The sequence below is a fragment of the Paroedura picta genome, chromosome 1 (assembly GCF_049243985.1).
Source record: "Paroedura picta isolate Pp20150507F chromosome 1, Ppicta_v3.0, whole genome shotgun sequence".
Taxonomy (NCBI): Eukaryota; Metazoa; Chordata; class Lepidosauria; order Squamata; family Gekkonidae; genus Paroedura; species Paroedura picta.
In genome coordinates, this window is record NC_135369.1 from 398,214 (window position 1) to 414,004 (window position 15,791).

General features: G+C 62.0%; 2 protein-coding genes across 2 annotated transcripts in view; both read right to left on the minus strand.

The window, feature by feature from the left end:
- Nucleotides 1-15,089, minus strand: part of LOC143827844 (immunoglobulin superfamily member 8-like) — a 166,467-nt gene extending 151,378 nt beyond the window's left edge. Inside the window, exon 1 of the mRNA XM_077317944.1 lies at nucleotides 14,977-15,089. Coding sequence (XP_077174059.1) covers nucleotides 14,977-15,055 — 79 coding nt within the window. The 5' untranslated portion in view covers nucleotides 15,056-15,089. The remainder of the gene's footprint in view (nucleotides 1-14,976) is intronic.
- On the minus strand, nucleotides 2,879-12,997 carry LOC143818965 (immunoglobulin superfamily member 8-like). Its single transcript, XM_077321006.1, is given in 11 exon segments — nucleotides 2,879-3,849; nucleotides 4,495-4,606; nucleotides 5,054-5,458; nucleotides 7,361-7,395; nucleotides 7,397-7,784; nucleotides 9,732-10,013; nucleotides 10,016-10,216; nucleotides 11,455-11,712; nucleotides 11,715-11,795; nucleotides 11,798-11,827; nucleotides 12,982-12,997. Coding segments are annotated over 11 exon segments (1,824 nt in total). The 3' UTR covers nucleotides 2,879-3,833.
- Nucleotides 15,090-15,791: the final 702 nt, after the last annotated feature.

The window sequence follows — 15,791 nt, forward strand, 5'->3', positions numbered from 1 at the left end:
ACTGTGCCCATGGCCAGAGGGTGATGGCGCACTGCCTTCTGCTGGGGGGTGGAAGAGGGATTGTAGAGAAGCAGCATCAAAGGAGGCTGGCTTGGCCAGACAGAGCCCCTCCCCACCCACCCCCCTCCAGCCACTGTGGCTGGAATATCTCCACCACCCCTGCCCCAGGATGTCCAAAGAGCCAAGTGCAGGGCCGGGGGAAGAGCTATGGCAGCCCTGAATTGGGCTCCCTCAGAGCCGGCAGCATGCCAGGCCTTCCGCTGGGATCCGTTTCACCTCTGAAACGGGAAATGCTGCTTTTTGGCCCCACAGACCTCTCCCGGCAGGCCCTGTCTGGACAGGCAACTCAAAGGAAAACCAAGAACTTTGTGCCTGTCACAAACGCCACGTGGTCCCTTCCAACTCTGTGATTCCATGATTCTATGAAAAGCGAGACCCCTTACAGAGGTCAAGATGGGCACCGTCCAGGAACATGGAGACACCCTGCGGGAAAGAGTCAAATCGAGAAATGCACACATGGCCGTGCAGCCAGGAAGCGGAAGAAACCACAGCTGACCCCCCACCCAGAGGAGCTGCAGGACAGATCTCGGTGGCTCTGCAGCACCCCCACTGCGGCAGGCCAGAGAAGGTACTGCAGCCTCTGACATACCATCCGTCAGAGGCCTCGAGGGGCCAGGAGGGGTGGGGCGCCCCCCGCCTGTGAGAAGCTCCCTGGAACTCACATCTGTGTGGCCCCCTCCCCTTTGGGCCTGAACCCTGGCAGCCCAGCCGGCCCTTCACTTACGTAGCCCTGCCAGTGGTTGCAGCTCAACAGAGACACGGGACTACACCAAAGGGGCCCCGGTAGATGTTCCAGCATGAGAGCCCCCTTGGGGGCAGTTGGCCTAAAGGGGGGCAGCCTTTTGAAGGCTTCTGTCCCTGGCCCCCACGTGAGGTGAGCACCTCGGGCAGGCTCCCTCCGCCAGGGGGTTGTGAGACCCTGGGCTTTCTGGATGGGTTTCCCAAATGGGTGCGAGTTAAGTTTTTATGTATTGTAAATGCTTGTTGAGCATTTATCAGGTGATATGACCATATATGGACATGCTGACCCCCCCCCCCAATGGCCAGTGATGGGCCTGGAGGGGGTGGGGGGCACATTGGAAACGTGTTCACAGCTCTGCTTCCCAACACGACCCTCGCGCTGCCTCTGGGGTTTCTCAAAGCCTGAAGGATGCTTCAGGGGGTTCTCAACAGTAAAAGTGTTTCATTCTCCCCAGCAACCTGTGTTCTTACACAAGTGTCAGACCCCCACCTCCACCCCCCTTGGCCCATCCAGCTCAGAACTGCCTGCTCAGACTGGCAGCCACGCTCCAAGGTCTCAGGCAGAAAAGGATCTTTCACAATTTATTTTTTATTTATATCCCGCTGCTCTCAGCGATGCAGGCATCCCCCTTTAGCTAGAGAGACTGGGGACTGAACTGGGCTCCTTCTGCATGAACCGGGGCCTTGTCTAAGGCACCTTCTGCTGCAGGCCAGCTCAGCCCCGTGCCTCCAGAACAGCCTCCCGGAAGAAGGGCAGGGGGGTGGGTGGGTTCTGGTGGGTCTGGAAACAGAGCCGAGCTGGGGAGGTCCGGGGCAACCTGGCTTTGCCCGGCTGGTGGGGGTTTCTGTCCCCTTACTTTTGCTTTTCTCACGTTCTTCTGCCATGATGCCTGATTCCTCTGCCCTGCCTGGCTTTTGCAGTTCTGAGGGAGCAGGGGCCATCAGTACGGTTCCTCTGCTCAGCTCCTGGGATGTCCCGATGCCAGGCACAGGAGGATCCCAGATCCATCCACCGATACAGCAGCAGGATTTCTCATGGGGCAGCCACTGCTCGGTCCCTGCCTTCGGAGGGCACTGCGGGGCAGGCAGTCGCTGCTCAGCTGCCCGCAAAGGATGCCCCCCGAGGAACCCGCCAGGCACCAGCCCCACGTAGCTCCCCGGGAAGTGTGTAACTGGCCCGCCCTCAGATGCTGCGGCCTGAAGCTGCCACTCTCTCTACACCAGGCCCCCTCAACCGGGATTTCGTGAATTTCGGGGTTTCTCGATGACCCTGCAAGGGTTTCCCAAATGGGTGGGGGTGAATTAATTTGATCTATTTTTTAAAATTTTTGTTAAACCTTTATCGGGTGATAGGACCGTAGATGGTCACATTGACCCCAAAAGAGCCACTGAGGGGCCGGGGGGTCCCCGGGTGGGAACAGGCTCCCCAACCACGTTCTGCACCCTCACACCACTTCTGGGGCTTCTCAGGGCCGGAGGACCGTTTCAGCAGCTTCTCCGTGGTAAATGAGGCAAGAAAGGCCACTCTAGGCAAACGGATCTCTCTGTCCCCACCTAGAGGCTGGCACCCCTTCCAGGAAGGACAAAGGCAGCAAGGGGAGAGGCAGGGGGTCACTGTTGCACTTTTATTACAATCACAATTTATTCAAATGGTTTAATAAATTAAACGTATCACAAAACGCGGCCCCTCTGCTGTCTCTCATGCACTCGGAGCGGCCTCTTTTCCCGTGCTCCCCCCCCCACCCGCAGCACCCAGGGGTCTGGCAGAAGGGCAGAAGGGCAGAAGGACGGCCTTCGGAGGGGGGGGGGGCAGAGGCCCTGAGCCAGCAGAGGATGCTGCCGGTTCTCTCTGCCATGCTGCGATCCCCACCCCCACCCCCACCCTCACCGCTGTCTTGAGTTCCCCCCGGAGCATTGTGGCTTCGCTGCTTTTCAGAACGGAGCTAAAAATAAGCAGCCGTCAGAAAGCCACAGGCTGATTCCGGTTGGATCCTTTCCGATGCCTCCTGCTGCTCCCCCCACCCCCGCCAGGAGGGCTGCTCCCAAGAGCCCCGACCCCCACCCACCTACCCTTCCGTAATGCAGCCATGGGGCAGGGACTGGCTCTCCCCCCCCCCCACACACACACACACACACACGCTGAAGGAAGAGGCCTCTGCCAAGGGCAGTGGTCTCCCCAGGGTCACGGCTGCCATCTCAGCCTTCCTCAGAGGGAACTGGCAGCAGCCGGCTCCGGGAGTACAAGCCCCAAGCCTGCCTCTTGTCTGTGAAGCACTCGCTCTGCCCCTCTGCCCCGGCAGCCACCCCGGGGGCCGAAATCCGCCCTCTCGCGTTCTGCCCCAGCATGCTCCCGGGCCACGAGCCCAGCTGCAGGGCCACGCACAGCCGATGCACACATGAGGGGGTAAAGAGGCCCCCGGCACCCCCTGGGGTTTTTGGGTATGGCCAGAAATGTTCAAGGATCCCCCCCCAGTAATGCCCCCCCCAGTGCTTCCCAATCATTGGGCCCACCTGGCTGCTGCAGAAGCCCACCTGGGGAGCAGCTGATGGCTGGGGGTGGGGGGGGGGTGTCCTCAGGATGAGGCTGGCCCTGGCTGCCACTCAGCCAAGCCTTTTATCAGCTACTCCTCGGGTGCTTCCCTGGGGGCCTCCTGGGCCTTCCCATTCTGCAGGTGGGCCCTGACCCACCCTAAAGGCAGCCAGGGTCTCCCCCCTCCCCAGCCCCTTTGGGGAAGAAAACCACCCTTGGACGGAGGCTGGACCAAAGAGGGGGAAACATTGACTCTCAATAATCAAGGGGAGAAGGGCTCTCTGGGGACCTCCCACCCCCTGCACAGACAGAGAGAGGGGGGGGGCACCCGTGGGTGGGGAGGTCCCCTCCATGGGGAAAGCGGCCAGACTAGGAGCTGAGGCTTCAGGGCTCTTCTCCAGATGGGCACCAAGTTCATCCCGGAGGATTCCCAGAGCGGATGGTGGGCTGGTCGTCTCCTCCTTGTGCAGACACGAGGAAGCCGGCTGGCAGCAGGCCGGACTCACGGAGACGGATCCCTGCATGGAGGAGGAAGGGAGCCGGTTGGGATGGGGCCAGCCCACCAGGTGCCACCAGACCCCAGGGGTCTTATGGCAACCTCCTCAGGGGCAGGGGGGGAGGCTGGTTTTAGAGCAAGCGACCTTGCAAGGAGGTTGGCCGTGGCCAGCTGCTGTGCATTATCCTGGGACGTCCCGGCGGTCTCCCATCCAAATCTTAACCAAGGCAGGCCCTGCTTAGCTTCCCAGAGCCAATGTGATCATGCCAGCCTGGACCAGCCTGGCCTGGACGCTCCTTAAAGCTCCACTGCACACCCCCACAAAGCACAGGGGGCAAAACTTGTCAGACCTCCCAAGTGAGAATTTGATCCCTCCGGATCCAGGCCCCAGAGCAGTGGGCTTCCCTTGGGCCCTCCCGTGCTGCTCTCCTCACTGACCGGCTCGGCCCCCACGTGCACCTGCTGCCCTGCCCAGCGCCTGAACTGTGACGTTCCCCTGTGGGACTGGGCCGGAGGGGAAGCCTGAGCAGCCCTCAGCAGCCGCCAAAGAGGGAGAGACGAACAGCACCCATGCGGCAGGCTTCCTCCTGCTGGGAGGGCAGGCCAGGAGGCCTGTGGAGGGAGTGGGACCCCATGGAGCCCCCCTCCCATCCCCCCAGGGACCCACCTCTTGCGGAGCCTCCTCATGAAGCAGCAGGTGACGGCAGAGAGGACGGTGATGCCCATGAAGAGGGCACTGGAGACCCCCGCCAGAAGGGGGATGAACAAGGTGTCCAAGGCTGCGGGAAGGGGGGGAGAGGAGAGGAGAGAGGATGAGAAGGCGGAAGGTCCTAAGAGACCTTCCCGAACAGCAGAACTGCACCAAGGCCCACTGGGTTGCCCACCGTGCAAACCCCTGGTCTTCCCAACCCCTCTGGAAGGGCACGTGACCAGGGAGTCCGCCTCCTGTGACCTCCCACATCGCCCAGGGTCACTCTGTCACTTCTCTGTGCCACAGAACGGACCCTTCTGGTTCATGCCACCCCCAACACCAGTGGTATGCCACTGTGCTTCAGGAAGGAAGGAAGGAAGGAAGGAAGGAAGGAAGGAAGGAAGGAAGGAAGGAAGGAAGGAAGGAAGGAAGGAAGGAAGGAAGGAAGGCCACCCTGCAAGAGGGCACAGTCAGTAGCGGGCATGCAAGCTGCAGGAGGCACAACCCCCCCCCCCCCGCCCAGCATCCTACTCACGCAGAGCATAGGGGTAGACGGTGACTGTGTTGGACTGCACGGCTCCAGCATTGTACCAGCTGCGGTCCGGAGAGCGCACCCAGGCGGTCAGGGCACAGTGGTACTTCCCCTCATCCGACGGCTGGACCTCGTGGATGCGCAGCTGATGGCTCTGTGGCCCCACCTTCTCCACACTCACAGTGCCGCCGGATGGACGGCGCCCAAGAACCGCCACCCCCTCACGGCTGACCGAGGCCAGCATGTGTCCGTGGGTCTCAGAGTCCTCTCGGGCCACCTCCACCCACCAGCTGAGGGCCACGTGGACAGCCTGCGTCGATTCCACAGATATGTTGCAGCGCACCTCAACCGTGTCCCCCCGATAGATGGTGGGGGACGGCAGCCACGCCCGGGCCCCCAGCACGACAGCTGCAGGGAATGAAGGGGAAGACCACTGAGAGCCCAGAAACGCCCCTGGGACCCAGGACAAACACGGGAGGGAGGCATGCAGCAAAGAGGACCCAGGGGCCAAGCAGGAGGCCCGAGACACCCAACGGTTCTCCCCTTGGCTTAGAACCACAGAATCACAGAATCCTAGAGTGGGAAGGGGCCATACAGGCCATCTAGTCCAGCCCCCTGCTCAATGCAGGATCAGCCCTAAGCAAGGCTTCCCCCACTATGCAATGCTACAAGGGGCATCTGCCCCGCCCACTTCCTTTGCTGGGCTGCCCAGTTACTGTGCCAGAGAAAGAAGGCAGCAGTGACCTCCTTACCCAGCCCTCCTCAACCTTTACAGTTGGGAAACCCCTGAAACATTCTTCAGGGCTCAAGAAACTTGGAGGGCAGGATGCTGTTTCTGCTGGCTGCAGAGGAGAGGACGCGCAGTAATAGCTTTAAACTCCAAGTACAACGATATAGGCTAGATATCAGGAAAAAGTTTTTCACAGTCAGAGTAGTTCAGCAGTGGAATAGGCTGCCTAAGGAGGTGGTGAGCTCCCCCTCACTGGCAGTCTTCAAGCAAAGGTTGGATACACACTTTTCTTGGATGCTTTAGGATGCTCTGGGCTGATCCTGCGTTGAGCAGGGGGTTGGACTAGAAGGCCTGTGTGGCCCCTTCCAGCTCTATGATTCTGTGGTTCTATAAACCTCAGAAGTGGCTCAATTCTGTGAAGGTTCAAGGGGGTGGCAGGTGACAGTGGATGAGCGATAGGGATGTGAGTGTCCTGCCTGGTGCAGGGGGCTGGACTAGATGACCCAGGAGATCCCTCCCACTCTGTTATTCTAGGATTCTAAATTCCATCTAAACATCCGGAAGAAGTTCCTGACAGTCAGAGAGGTTCCTCAGTGTAACAGGCTTCCTTGGGAGGTGGTGGGTTCCCCTTCCTTGGAGGTTTTTAAGCAGAGGCTGGAGAGCCATCTGAAGGGGAGGCTGATTCTGGGAAGGCTCAAGGGGGTGGCAGGTGACAGGGGATGAGCAAGAGGATTGTGAGTGTCCTGCACAGTGCAGGGGGTTGGACTAGATGACCCTGGAGGTCCCTTCCAACTCTAGGATTCTAGGATTGTGCAGAATGTGGTTGGGAAGCACAGCTGTGTGTACGGCCACCCAGGGCCCCTCCCCTTCCACCCCCCTCCAGGCCCATCATTGGCCATTTTGGGAGGGAAGGTGGGTCAACATGACCACTTATGGTCATATCACCTGTCAACAGTTTAAGACATTTAAAATATATATGAAAAATTAACTGGCTCCCTCCCATTCGGGAGACCCTTCCGGGGCCATCAAGAAACCCTGCCGGAGGAGGCCTGCTCTCCCGCAAAGCCAGCCTGCACGGGCCCTGCCACACGAGGGCTTCCCTCAAAATGGCGGTCCAGAGGGAGCCTGCAGGGCAACCTAGTGTCAGGCTGTCCCGCTGGCCTTCTCCTTCCCCTGGAGGCTTGAAGGGTGAGCGGCCAGCCCTCCCACGGCACCCATGGCTGGCCTCACCCCAGTGCGGACAGGGACAAGGGCGTCTATCTCAGGGGTCCCCAGCAGGGCTCACACAGCCACCAGGGCACTAGCTGGCACTTTGGCTGGCGCCCACCACCAAGGGTTTTTAGGAAGTGGGTAAACAATGTGGGGTTTCTGCCCAGCAAGCCCTCTGATTGGCCACTGGAGACTTGATGGGGCTGTGCAGATTTTCAGAATGCCCGAGGAGCTCCCGGGTGTGGAAGAAGGCCAGCCATTTTGGGCAGGTCAGAACTCCACAGAGCCCTGAGGTGCAGAAAGGCTGGGAAAGCCCACCTGACATCGCGACTCCCAGCCTCCTCGACTCCACCCAGCCTCAAAGCACGTACCTTCAGGTTTCATGTCACGGCCCAGCCCTGAGACCGCCAGTGGCCACCTGGCGCCGCTCTGCTCCTGGCGAAAGGACGTAAGCCCGCACCACGCACTGGTAGGTGCCCACGTCCCCGGGCTGAGCCGCCTCAATCCGCAGCCGGTAGCCGCCGGGGGGCAACCCCAGCCTCTGCAGGGACACGTGCCGCTGGCCCACGTCGCGGTTGGTGTAGCCGTCCCCCAGGATCAGCGCTCCCATCGGGTCCAGCTGGGCCACAAGACGCCCCTCGGGGGCCTCCTCCTTGCTCAGCTCCCAGCCCACCGTGTAGGCCACGGGGGACCACGGGGAAGCCGGGACTCCAGAGGCGTTGCACAGGAGCTCCAGGGGTTCTCCGGCGCTGACCCGGACCTGGGAAGGGCTGGCAGACACCGACAGCTGACTCGCTGAGGGCAAAACACAGAGAATGGATCGCCAGCAGCAACGGTCCTGAGCTCCCCCTGGGGCCACCCTCCTTGACACCCACCTTGAGCAAGGTCCCGTGAAGGGCCGCCGGGCTGCTCGGAGTGCTTCCCAGGGAAGCGGATCCCAATGGCCATGGGGTCAAGCCAAGATGCGTCTTTGGCCCTCGGGGCTGGGCGGCCTCAGCCAGGTGAGCAGCGGAGGCAGGAGGGCCTCTGTGCAGCACGTGTGGGTCAGGGCCATGGGGACCCATGGGGACCGTTCGGGGCAGGGGGAGGAGCAGTGAGGGTGTCAGAAGGCGGTGGGATCCACAGGACCTCTTTGGGGGGTCCCAGGCGTCCTCTTCACAGGCCGACAGAGGCCTGAGGGGGGCTGAGGAGGCTCCTATTGCTCCAAACAGGGAAGGGTATTCGTTGATTCACACTTCCGTTATCGTCCCCCTTTCTCTCTGGGGCTCAAGGGGGGTGAGTCCAGACCAGGCCCCAGTATTGAGATGCAGAGCCAGCCAGGAATCCGCACGCAGGAGCAAAGCCTTAAGGGAGTCTGGGATGGAAGGATGGGTTCCTTGGGACCGATTTAATAGAAAATATGAATTTACATTTTCATGTCTGCCCTCCTGAGCCTCGTGGGAAAGGCAGCAGAGAAACGTGAAGGTTCTTATCTCGATAACTAAAAACCTTTCTGTCCTTCCGACGCCGTGTCCAGCCTCTGACTGACCCTGGCAGGGGACCTCCCCCAACAGGCTGAGGACAGGCCCCCACTGAGGCCAACCGGAGCCTCTTCCCCACCCCCCGCTCCTCCTCCTCCTCCTCCTCCTCCTCCTCCTGCTTCCTGGCACTTGGGGCCAGGAGGAAGAGGCAGCAGGAGCTCTGGATGGGCGATCCACACTCCCCAGCCGCCTGGCCCCCTGCAGGGGGAGGAGGCCCACCCAGGTGTGCTTCTCGGCCACCATCCTGTGCTGGGTGGCCGTCTCGCTGCTGGGGAGGGGTGCAAGGACTGTCCAGACGCACTCGACTGCTGCATCCACCCCACATGCCCGGGCCGCCTGGCTGCTGGGAGAACTCCGGGGCGGGGCAGGGGGGGGGGGGCTCGAGCCCAGCTCGCTGCCTTGTCCTGCCTCTTCTGCAGCAGCAGGGGCACGAGGGCCAGGGGCCAGGGGCCAGGGGCTGCCCAGCCAGTGTGCTCAGCTGCTTGCCCTGCAGTGGCCCTCCTGCCCTCCGCCTGTCCTGCACGATTAAGGAGCCCGAAAGGGATGGAGCCCCTGGGTGCAGAGGGGGGCAGCAGGTGTGGAGGGAAGCCAGAGGGCCTGGCTGGGGGGGCTGGAACCTGTCCCAGAGGCTCTTCCTAACACCCCCGTTCAGGTCACCACGATTTGTGGCTGGAGCCTGGGGGGTCTCAATTGTCCACTTCAAGGCGGAGTTATCTAACGGGGAGTTCATGGGGGACCCTCATCTTGGAGCCAAGGCACGGGGGGGGGGGGGCTCAGCGGGAGGCTTCCTGGGCCGCCGGCCAGAGGGAAGGGAGGAGAGGGGCTTTGGGCGTGGCAGGCAGTGAAGGAGGGGGAAGTCGGTCATTTGGACTTGAGAAGTCCCCGGTGCTGCTGAGTTGCCAGTTCTGTGCTTTTGCTCCGTGGCACATTAAGTGAAAAGTGAACATGCTTCATTCTCTCTGGATGACCGCCAGACTCATTGCAAGTCCTGCCCCATGGAACCCCACAGCGGGGCTCCCTAAGCACGACACACAGAGCCCTAGGGGGACCCAGACCCCACCCATCCATGCTCATTCCTCCTGCTGATTTGGGGAATTGTCTAGGCCACTCTTGCCTCGTCCTACTCTGCCCAGTCCCTGGACCTGCCCAAGCGAGGCCCTCCGCAAAGGGGGACCAGGAGCCCCTTCCATCCACGAGGGGGGAAGAGCCTGGGCAGACTTACCGATGGTCCGGACCGTCACCCGGGCCAGCGCCACCTGCTTCTGAGCGATCAGCTGCCAGCTGCCGTCTGGGTCCTGGATCCATTCTCCTGCCGTGCAGTGGAAGACCCCCGCATCGTCCGGCCTCAGCCCGCCCAGGGCCATCTGATACTGCTGGCGGCCCACTTCGTGACGGAGAGCTGTCGGGCTTCGTGTCGGTCTGCAAAGCGCCCACTGGCCTCCACGGCAAAAATCCCGCCGCACCCCGATCACCTCCTGCACCGTCCCCCCACCCCGGGGGGCTGAGGCCCGGAGAAGCCAAAGGAGACGGCGAGGTGGGTGTGCTCCTGGGTCTCCGTCAGGGCCGTGCAGGGCAGGCGCAGCTCCTGGCCCTCCGAGAGGCTCACCTGGGGCAGTGGGGGGGAGGCAGCGACAGCCCCTCGGCTCCGGAGAAGGGTCTTCGGGGGGGAAGGAGGGGCGGCAGCAACGGAGAGCTTGTCAGGCATCACTGTTGAGGCAGCAAGAGAGGCGAAGGGGCGTCAGTCGGTCCGGGGGGGGAGGCCTTGGCAACCTCCTCCTTTACCCCGTGGGCAACTGATGGGCAGGGGGATGCTGGGGAGGGGGTCTCGTCCACCTCTCCTTGGTCCCCTCACAGAGGGCCTTCCAGGGAGGCTGGGGTAGAAGGACCCCTCCCCTGCAAAGAAAAGGTGTGCTTGGGTCCCCTGGGCCACAAGGGCTGCCAGCCCTTCAAGAGGAGTGCCCCCCCCGGATCCAGCTGTGCTTTCCTTTCTGAAGACCCCCAGGCACCCCGCAGACCTAGGAAGGAGAGCGGGTGGCTTCTGGAAAATGCTGCTATGAATTCTTCCTTGTGCCTCTGGGCAGATTTTCACGGTTGCCGGTATTGATGGGTTCAGGCCATGAGCCTGCAGTTCAGGGGAGGCTGAGAGACCCCTTTGCCTGGCTTGGAGACCTAACGGTGGGCCCAGGATTGTGAACCTGCTCCCCCTGAATGGAGGCTGCAGGACAGGGGCACACGGGACGGGGCCTTTTTGGTGGCTGCCCCTGGGCCCCTCTCTTTTGGCCTTCTGTCTATTCCTTCCGATGGGGTGCCAATGCTAGGTCGGGAAATTTCCGAGATTAGGGGAGCAAGACCCTCGGAATTCTGGGAATTCAGTGGGATGTGACTCCCTCCCCCCAAGACAGCTGTTTCCTCCACTGAGCTCCTCTCTGTCGTCATCACCCCCCTTTTTGCAAGGCACCCAGGAAGTTGGGCCATGAACCAGCTACTTGTCAATCTTCAAAATCCTTCGAAGGTGAGATCAGGAAGCATCTCCAGACCCAACAGACACAGCCCAAAAGGGGATTTTTGGACCCGTGTCCATGTTGAGGCACAAGGGAAGCAGCCCTGCAGCCCTCTGACCTTCCTTTTTCTCTCCAGTCAGGCCCACCCAGGAGCCCCCATCATGGTCCCCATCCCCCCCCCACACACATGGCTCCTGGCCCAGGCTGGACTTGGAGGCTACCTGCTCACCCCACGGGCTTGTTCCTCCTGGGAACTGGTCCCTGTTTCCGACCCACCCCTCTCTCCTGGTCTGCAGCCCAACACCTGCAAGGTCATCACTCTGGCCTCTTCTTGACCCGGGACTGGACACCACGTGACTCCCTGCCCAGGGCCTGCAGCCTCTGGGAAGCGTCAGCACCACCGGCCTCACGCCCCCCCACAGCCCAGAGACACCCCGGGGGTACCTTTGAGCTCCACCTTGCTGCTGTAGGCGCCGAGGTATTTGGAGTCGGTGGAGGGGGTGTAGCACTCGTAGACCCCCGCGTCTTCCGCACGGACCTCCTTGATGCGCAGCTCCACAGCATCCCCCCGCACCCGCTGGACGGACACCGCTCCCGCCTGCACCCGTGGCCCAAAGATGGCATAGGGGAACCGGGGGTCTTTGGTGCTGACCACCCCGATGGAGATGTCCGGAGCCGACGGGCGGTACAGGAACCACTCAAGTGCTGCAGGGTGGGCCCCTCGTACTCCGACACGCTGCAGGGGATGGAGACAGAGGTGCCCACCACACGGCGCAAGGGCCCGGGGGCAGGTGGACATCCCGTGCACTGCTCAGAGCTGCAGAGAAAGGCAGAGTAGGTGTAGCCACAGCAGAAGACCCTAACAAGGAAGAAAAGATCCCCTCCACCCACCCCCCCACACACACACCCAGCCCCCTGTGCTCGATCTGGGACTTAGGCTTCGTTATTACAGCTCCGTCTTCTTCGTGCTCTTGAGTGCAACCAGAGTGACCCTTCAGAATCTCACCCACAAAGCCAGTCAGTTTTCCACACAGGAGACCACCAGGCAACAAAAAGGCATCGAAGAGGGACTGCAGCAGCCAAAGAGACCCACCACCCCGTCCTTTCTCCCTCACCCCCACACCCCCCACACTGTGAGCTAACCAGACCACTGGGGGGGAGCAGACAAATGGGGGGGCACTCTGGTTGTGTGGCAGTTGCCAAGAAAAGCGGGGCTGGAGAAGAAAAAGGGTTTGGGGGATTTAAAGGAGTCCCACCTCTGGGTGGGGAAGTTCCTGGAGAATTAAGGCTGCAGCCTGGGGGGGTTGGGCTTGGGAAGGGGGGGGACCTCCCCCAAAGAGCCCCCCCCAAGCAGAAGGGGCCGCTAAATGTGCTCCCGGCCAGGAGGAATTGGCAAAGGCAGGCTCCCTTCACCCCGGGGGAAAGCAGCTCAGGCTAAACCCAAGCTGTGCAATAAGTTTTGCAGGCATCCCTATTGTGAATTAACTCTGTGCTTATATATGGGTGCCGAATGCTACGCAGCACGTATCAATGAAAAGGCCGGGGCATTATCTGCGATTCAGCGGGGATGGAAAATGCATCTGGCTCCCCCCCAGGAACTTATCCTTGCAAGAGAGGGGAAAAAGGCTTCAGGCCAAAACGCATCTTCAGCTTCCTCCCCAGTGGCCAGAGACTGCCAGAAGGACACCCCAGGAGCCAGATTTCCCGCGTGAGGCTCAGGGAGTGACCCGGCCCGGCCCGAGATTTCCAGCAGGGTTAAGCGGCCCTCATGCCTTGTCTGCAGAGGAAGGAGCTTTCTGCTCAGGGCAAGAGCCTTGTAGGCCGAGTTCAGGGGCACTTTGCAGACCAACCTAGTCGAACCCTGGGCATACGCTTTCACAGGATCAGAGAATCATGGAGTCGGAAGGGACCCAGGGTCATCTAGTCCAACCCCTGCAGAATGCAGGAAATTCACAACTGCCACCCACCCACCCACAGTGACCCCCATTCCAGGAACGGATGATGCCCCCCCCACTCAAGTAAACCGGAATCCCTGGAGTAAAGTCACCTAACCTCAAAGTGGGCATGCAAGAAAGGGCCACTGTACATTCTTTTATACGTTTCTGCTCATTCCAAAGGAAAAATATAAGATTCTTTCATGCTACAACCTTCAAGTGAGTGAAATGTTCTTAGAGACGAGATTTATTTCTCCTCAGAAAGGGAAAGTATTTCATAGGAGATTTTTTTCTCAGTGCTCCCCCAAATTTTGGAATTTTTCCTTTGGCAAATGTTCTGGTCCCCCCCCTGCCCCGGCAGCCTTGGATTCTCCTCCCCACCACTGAGAAGAGGATGGCAAACTTGCATTCCATGGGGGGGCAGCTACCACCCAGCCCAGCCCCAAATCTGCCCAGCGCTTCAGGCCCTCACAGGTTCACAGGCTCCTTCAGCACCAGGGGCTGCCTGGCCCTCCGGACACAACCCTCTCGCTCATCCACTGTCACCTGCCACCCCCTTGAGCCTTCACAGAATCAGCCTCTCCGTCAGATGGCTCTCCAGCCTCTGTTTAAAAATCTCCAAAGAGGGCGAACCCACCACCTCCCGAGGAAGCCTGTTCCACTGAGAAACCACTCTGTCAGGAACTTCCTCTGGAGGTTTAGGCGGAATTTAGAAGCATAGAATCCTAGAGTGGGAAGGGACCTCATGGGTCATCTAGTCCAACCCTCTGCACTGTGCAGGACACTCACAACCTTATCGCTCATCCACTGTTACTTGCCACCCCCTTGAGCCTTCACAGGATCAGCCTCTCCGTCAGAGGGCTCTCCAGCCTCTGCTTAAACATGGAGAACCCACCCCCTCCCGAGGAAGCCTGTTCCACTGAGGAACTGCTCTGACTGGTGCCTTCCCTTCCCACCTGGGCCATGGAAGGGGATACAGCTCCTCCCCCCCCCCCCGCCCAGAAGCACCTGTGCCCGTCTCCAGGCAGGCCCACCCGGCCACCGGTTGCCACGCTGCCCCAAGGGATGGGCGGGTGCCACACAGGGGGGGCAGAGAAGAAAGGGCCTCAAGGCAGTGAGTGGCAGGCAGAGGCAGGCAGTGCCTGGCAGGCAGGGCAGCCAACAGAAGGCGGACGGAGCCCCCCCCAAGGCACAGCCCCCCCAGACAATCCCGCTATCTAGGTCAGCGCATCTGTGCCCGGCAGCAGCGTCATCAACCAGCCCCCGCCGGAGAGGGCGGGCCTCTTCCCTGGCACGGAGGCTCAAGCAAGCCCTGGGGTGTGTGCGGGGGGGGGGCGGGGCCCACTCCCCTCCTGCCAAGGCTGGGGAGGGCTCCCTGCAGGCCCCCCAACAGAACCCCCCCCCCTCATTTGGACAGGAGGATGCCCCTTGGCACTGCAGAAAGGGGCGGCAGTGAACTTCCCAGGCCCCTCTTTCCGAAGGGGCATTGGCGGGGGTCTTTTAGCAGAGCCCCTTCCTCTTTTCACGCCCCCCTCCCCCCCAGCACCACCCACCCGGCCCCCAGGGTCTCCGGGCTGGGCTGGGCTGGGCTGGGCGAACTCTGCCCCCCGGGTGGCCTCCAGCCCCTCCTGCAAAGGCCAGAGGGTCTCTCCCCAGATCCCCCCCCCCCGCGCCGCCTGCTGCTGACCCCGGCGCGGTCCAGACGAAGGGAGGCCCGAACCAAATGGCCTCCTGCTCCTCCCGCCCCCCCCTCCCTCCAGAGACCCGCCGCTGGAGCCGCGCTTTGTTCGCAGCCCGGGAGGGGCGGCCAGGGGTGCCAGTGGTCCCCCGGCCAGAGCAGGAGGCCTTGGCGGAGCTGGGCGGGAGGGGAGAAGCGGCCCCCGTCCAGGAAGGGCCCGAGCCCCGCTCCCAGCAAGCGCGGCGGGAAGAGGCAAAGCCCACCCCCCCTGCCCGGCGGGGCCTGGCGGCAGCGCGCCCCCCGCACCCCCCGCGCCCCCCGCCCCAGCCCCGCGGCCTGCCTGGCCTTACGCACCGGCCAGCAGCAGCAGCAGCAGCGGCGGCGGGAGGAGGAGCAGCGGCGGCGGCAGCATCGCCCGGCGCGGAGCATCCATGGCTGGCCCAGGCCCCGCCCCGCCCCGCCCCGCCAGATGTGCCCGGGCAGGGGGCTGGCGGCCGCGCCGAGGGTGGCCACCTCCGGCCGGGAAGGGCGACAATGCCCTGCGGTCCACGCTGCGACGCCGCCGCCATCACCTCCAGGCGGACGACGGGAGATCAGCGGGAGGTCTCCCGGGCCCTCCTGGAGGCTGGCACCCGCCCGCCCGCCCCGATGCCGGCCGGCTGGCCGGGCTGCCGTTGCCCGTGTGGCCGCCGCGTGTCGCCGGAGCTGCATTGCCAGAGAGGCCGCGGCCGAAGGGCTCCCTTGCCGCAAGGCAGGGCCAGGCACCGCCGGGGGACTGGGAGCCCAGGGACATTCCGGGAGGTCTTCAGGCCCCACCTGGAGGTGGGAAGGTGAAGAGCCGGGGGTGGGGTAAAAGTCGGATCTAGATTATTCCAAAAGGATTCTCAGGAATTTATATGCTTTTCACATTGAAACAAAATAAAACGACTGTTGTGCATCACAGAAAGCACCGGGCATTGTGGGGAGACCGAGGCCTGGACCCTCCCGATTCTGGCACTCAGCCAAAGGTCAACATCCATTAAAGAAATGGCCCCGGCACACAGCTGAAAAACCACAGCGCCTATGTGGTCACGCCATGGAGTCACCACCTAGTTCCAAAGCTCGGAGCCTGATGGATCCTCAGGTGACCCCCATTCCATATTGACTCCATGGCCACTTCTCCCACCACA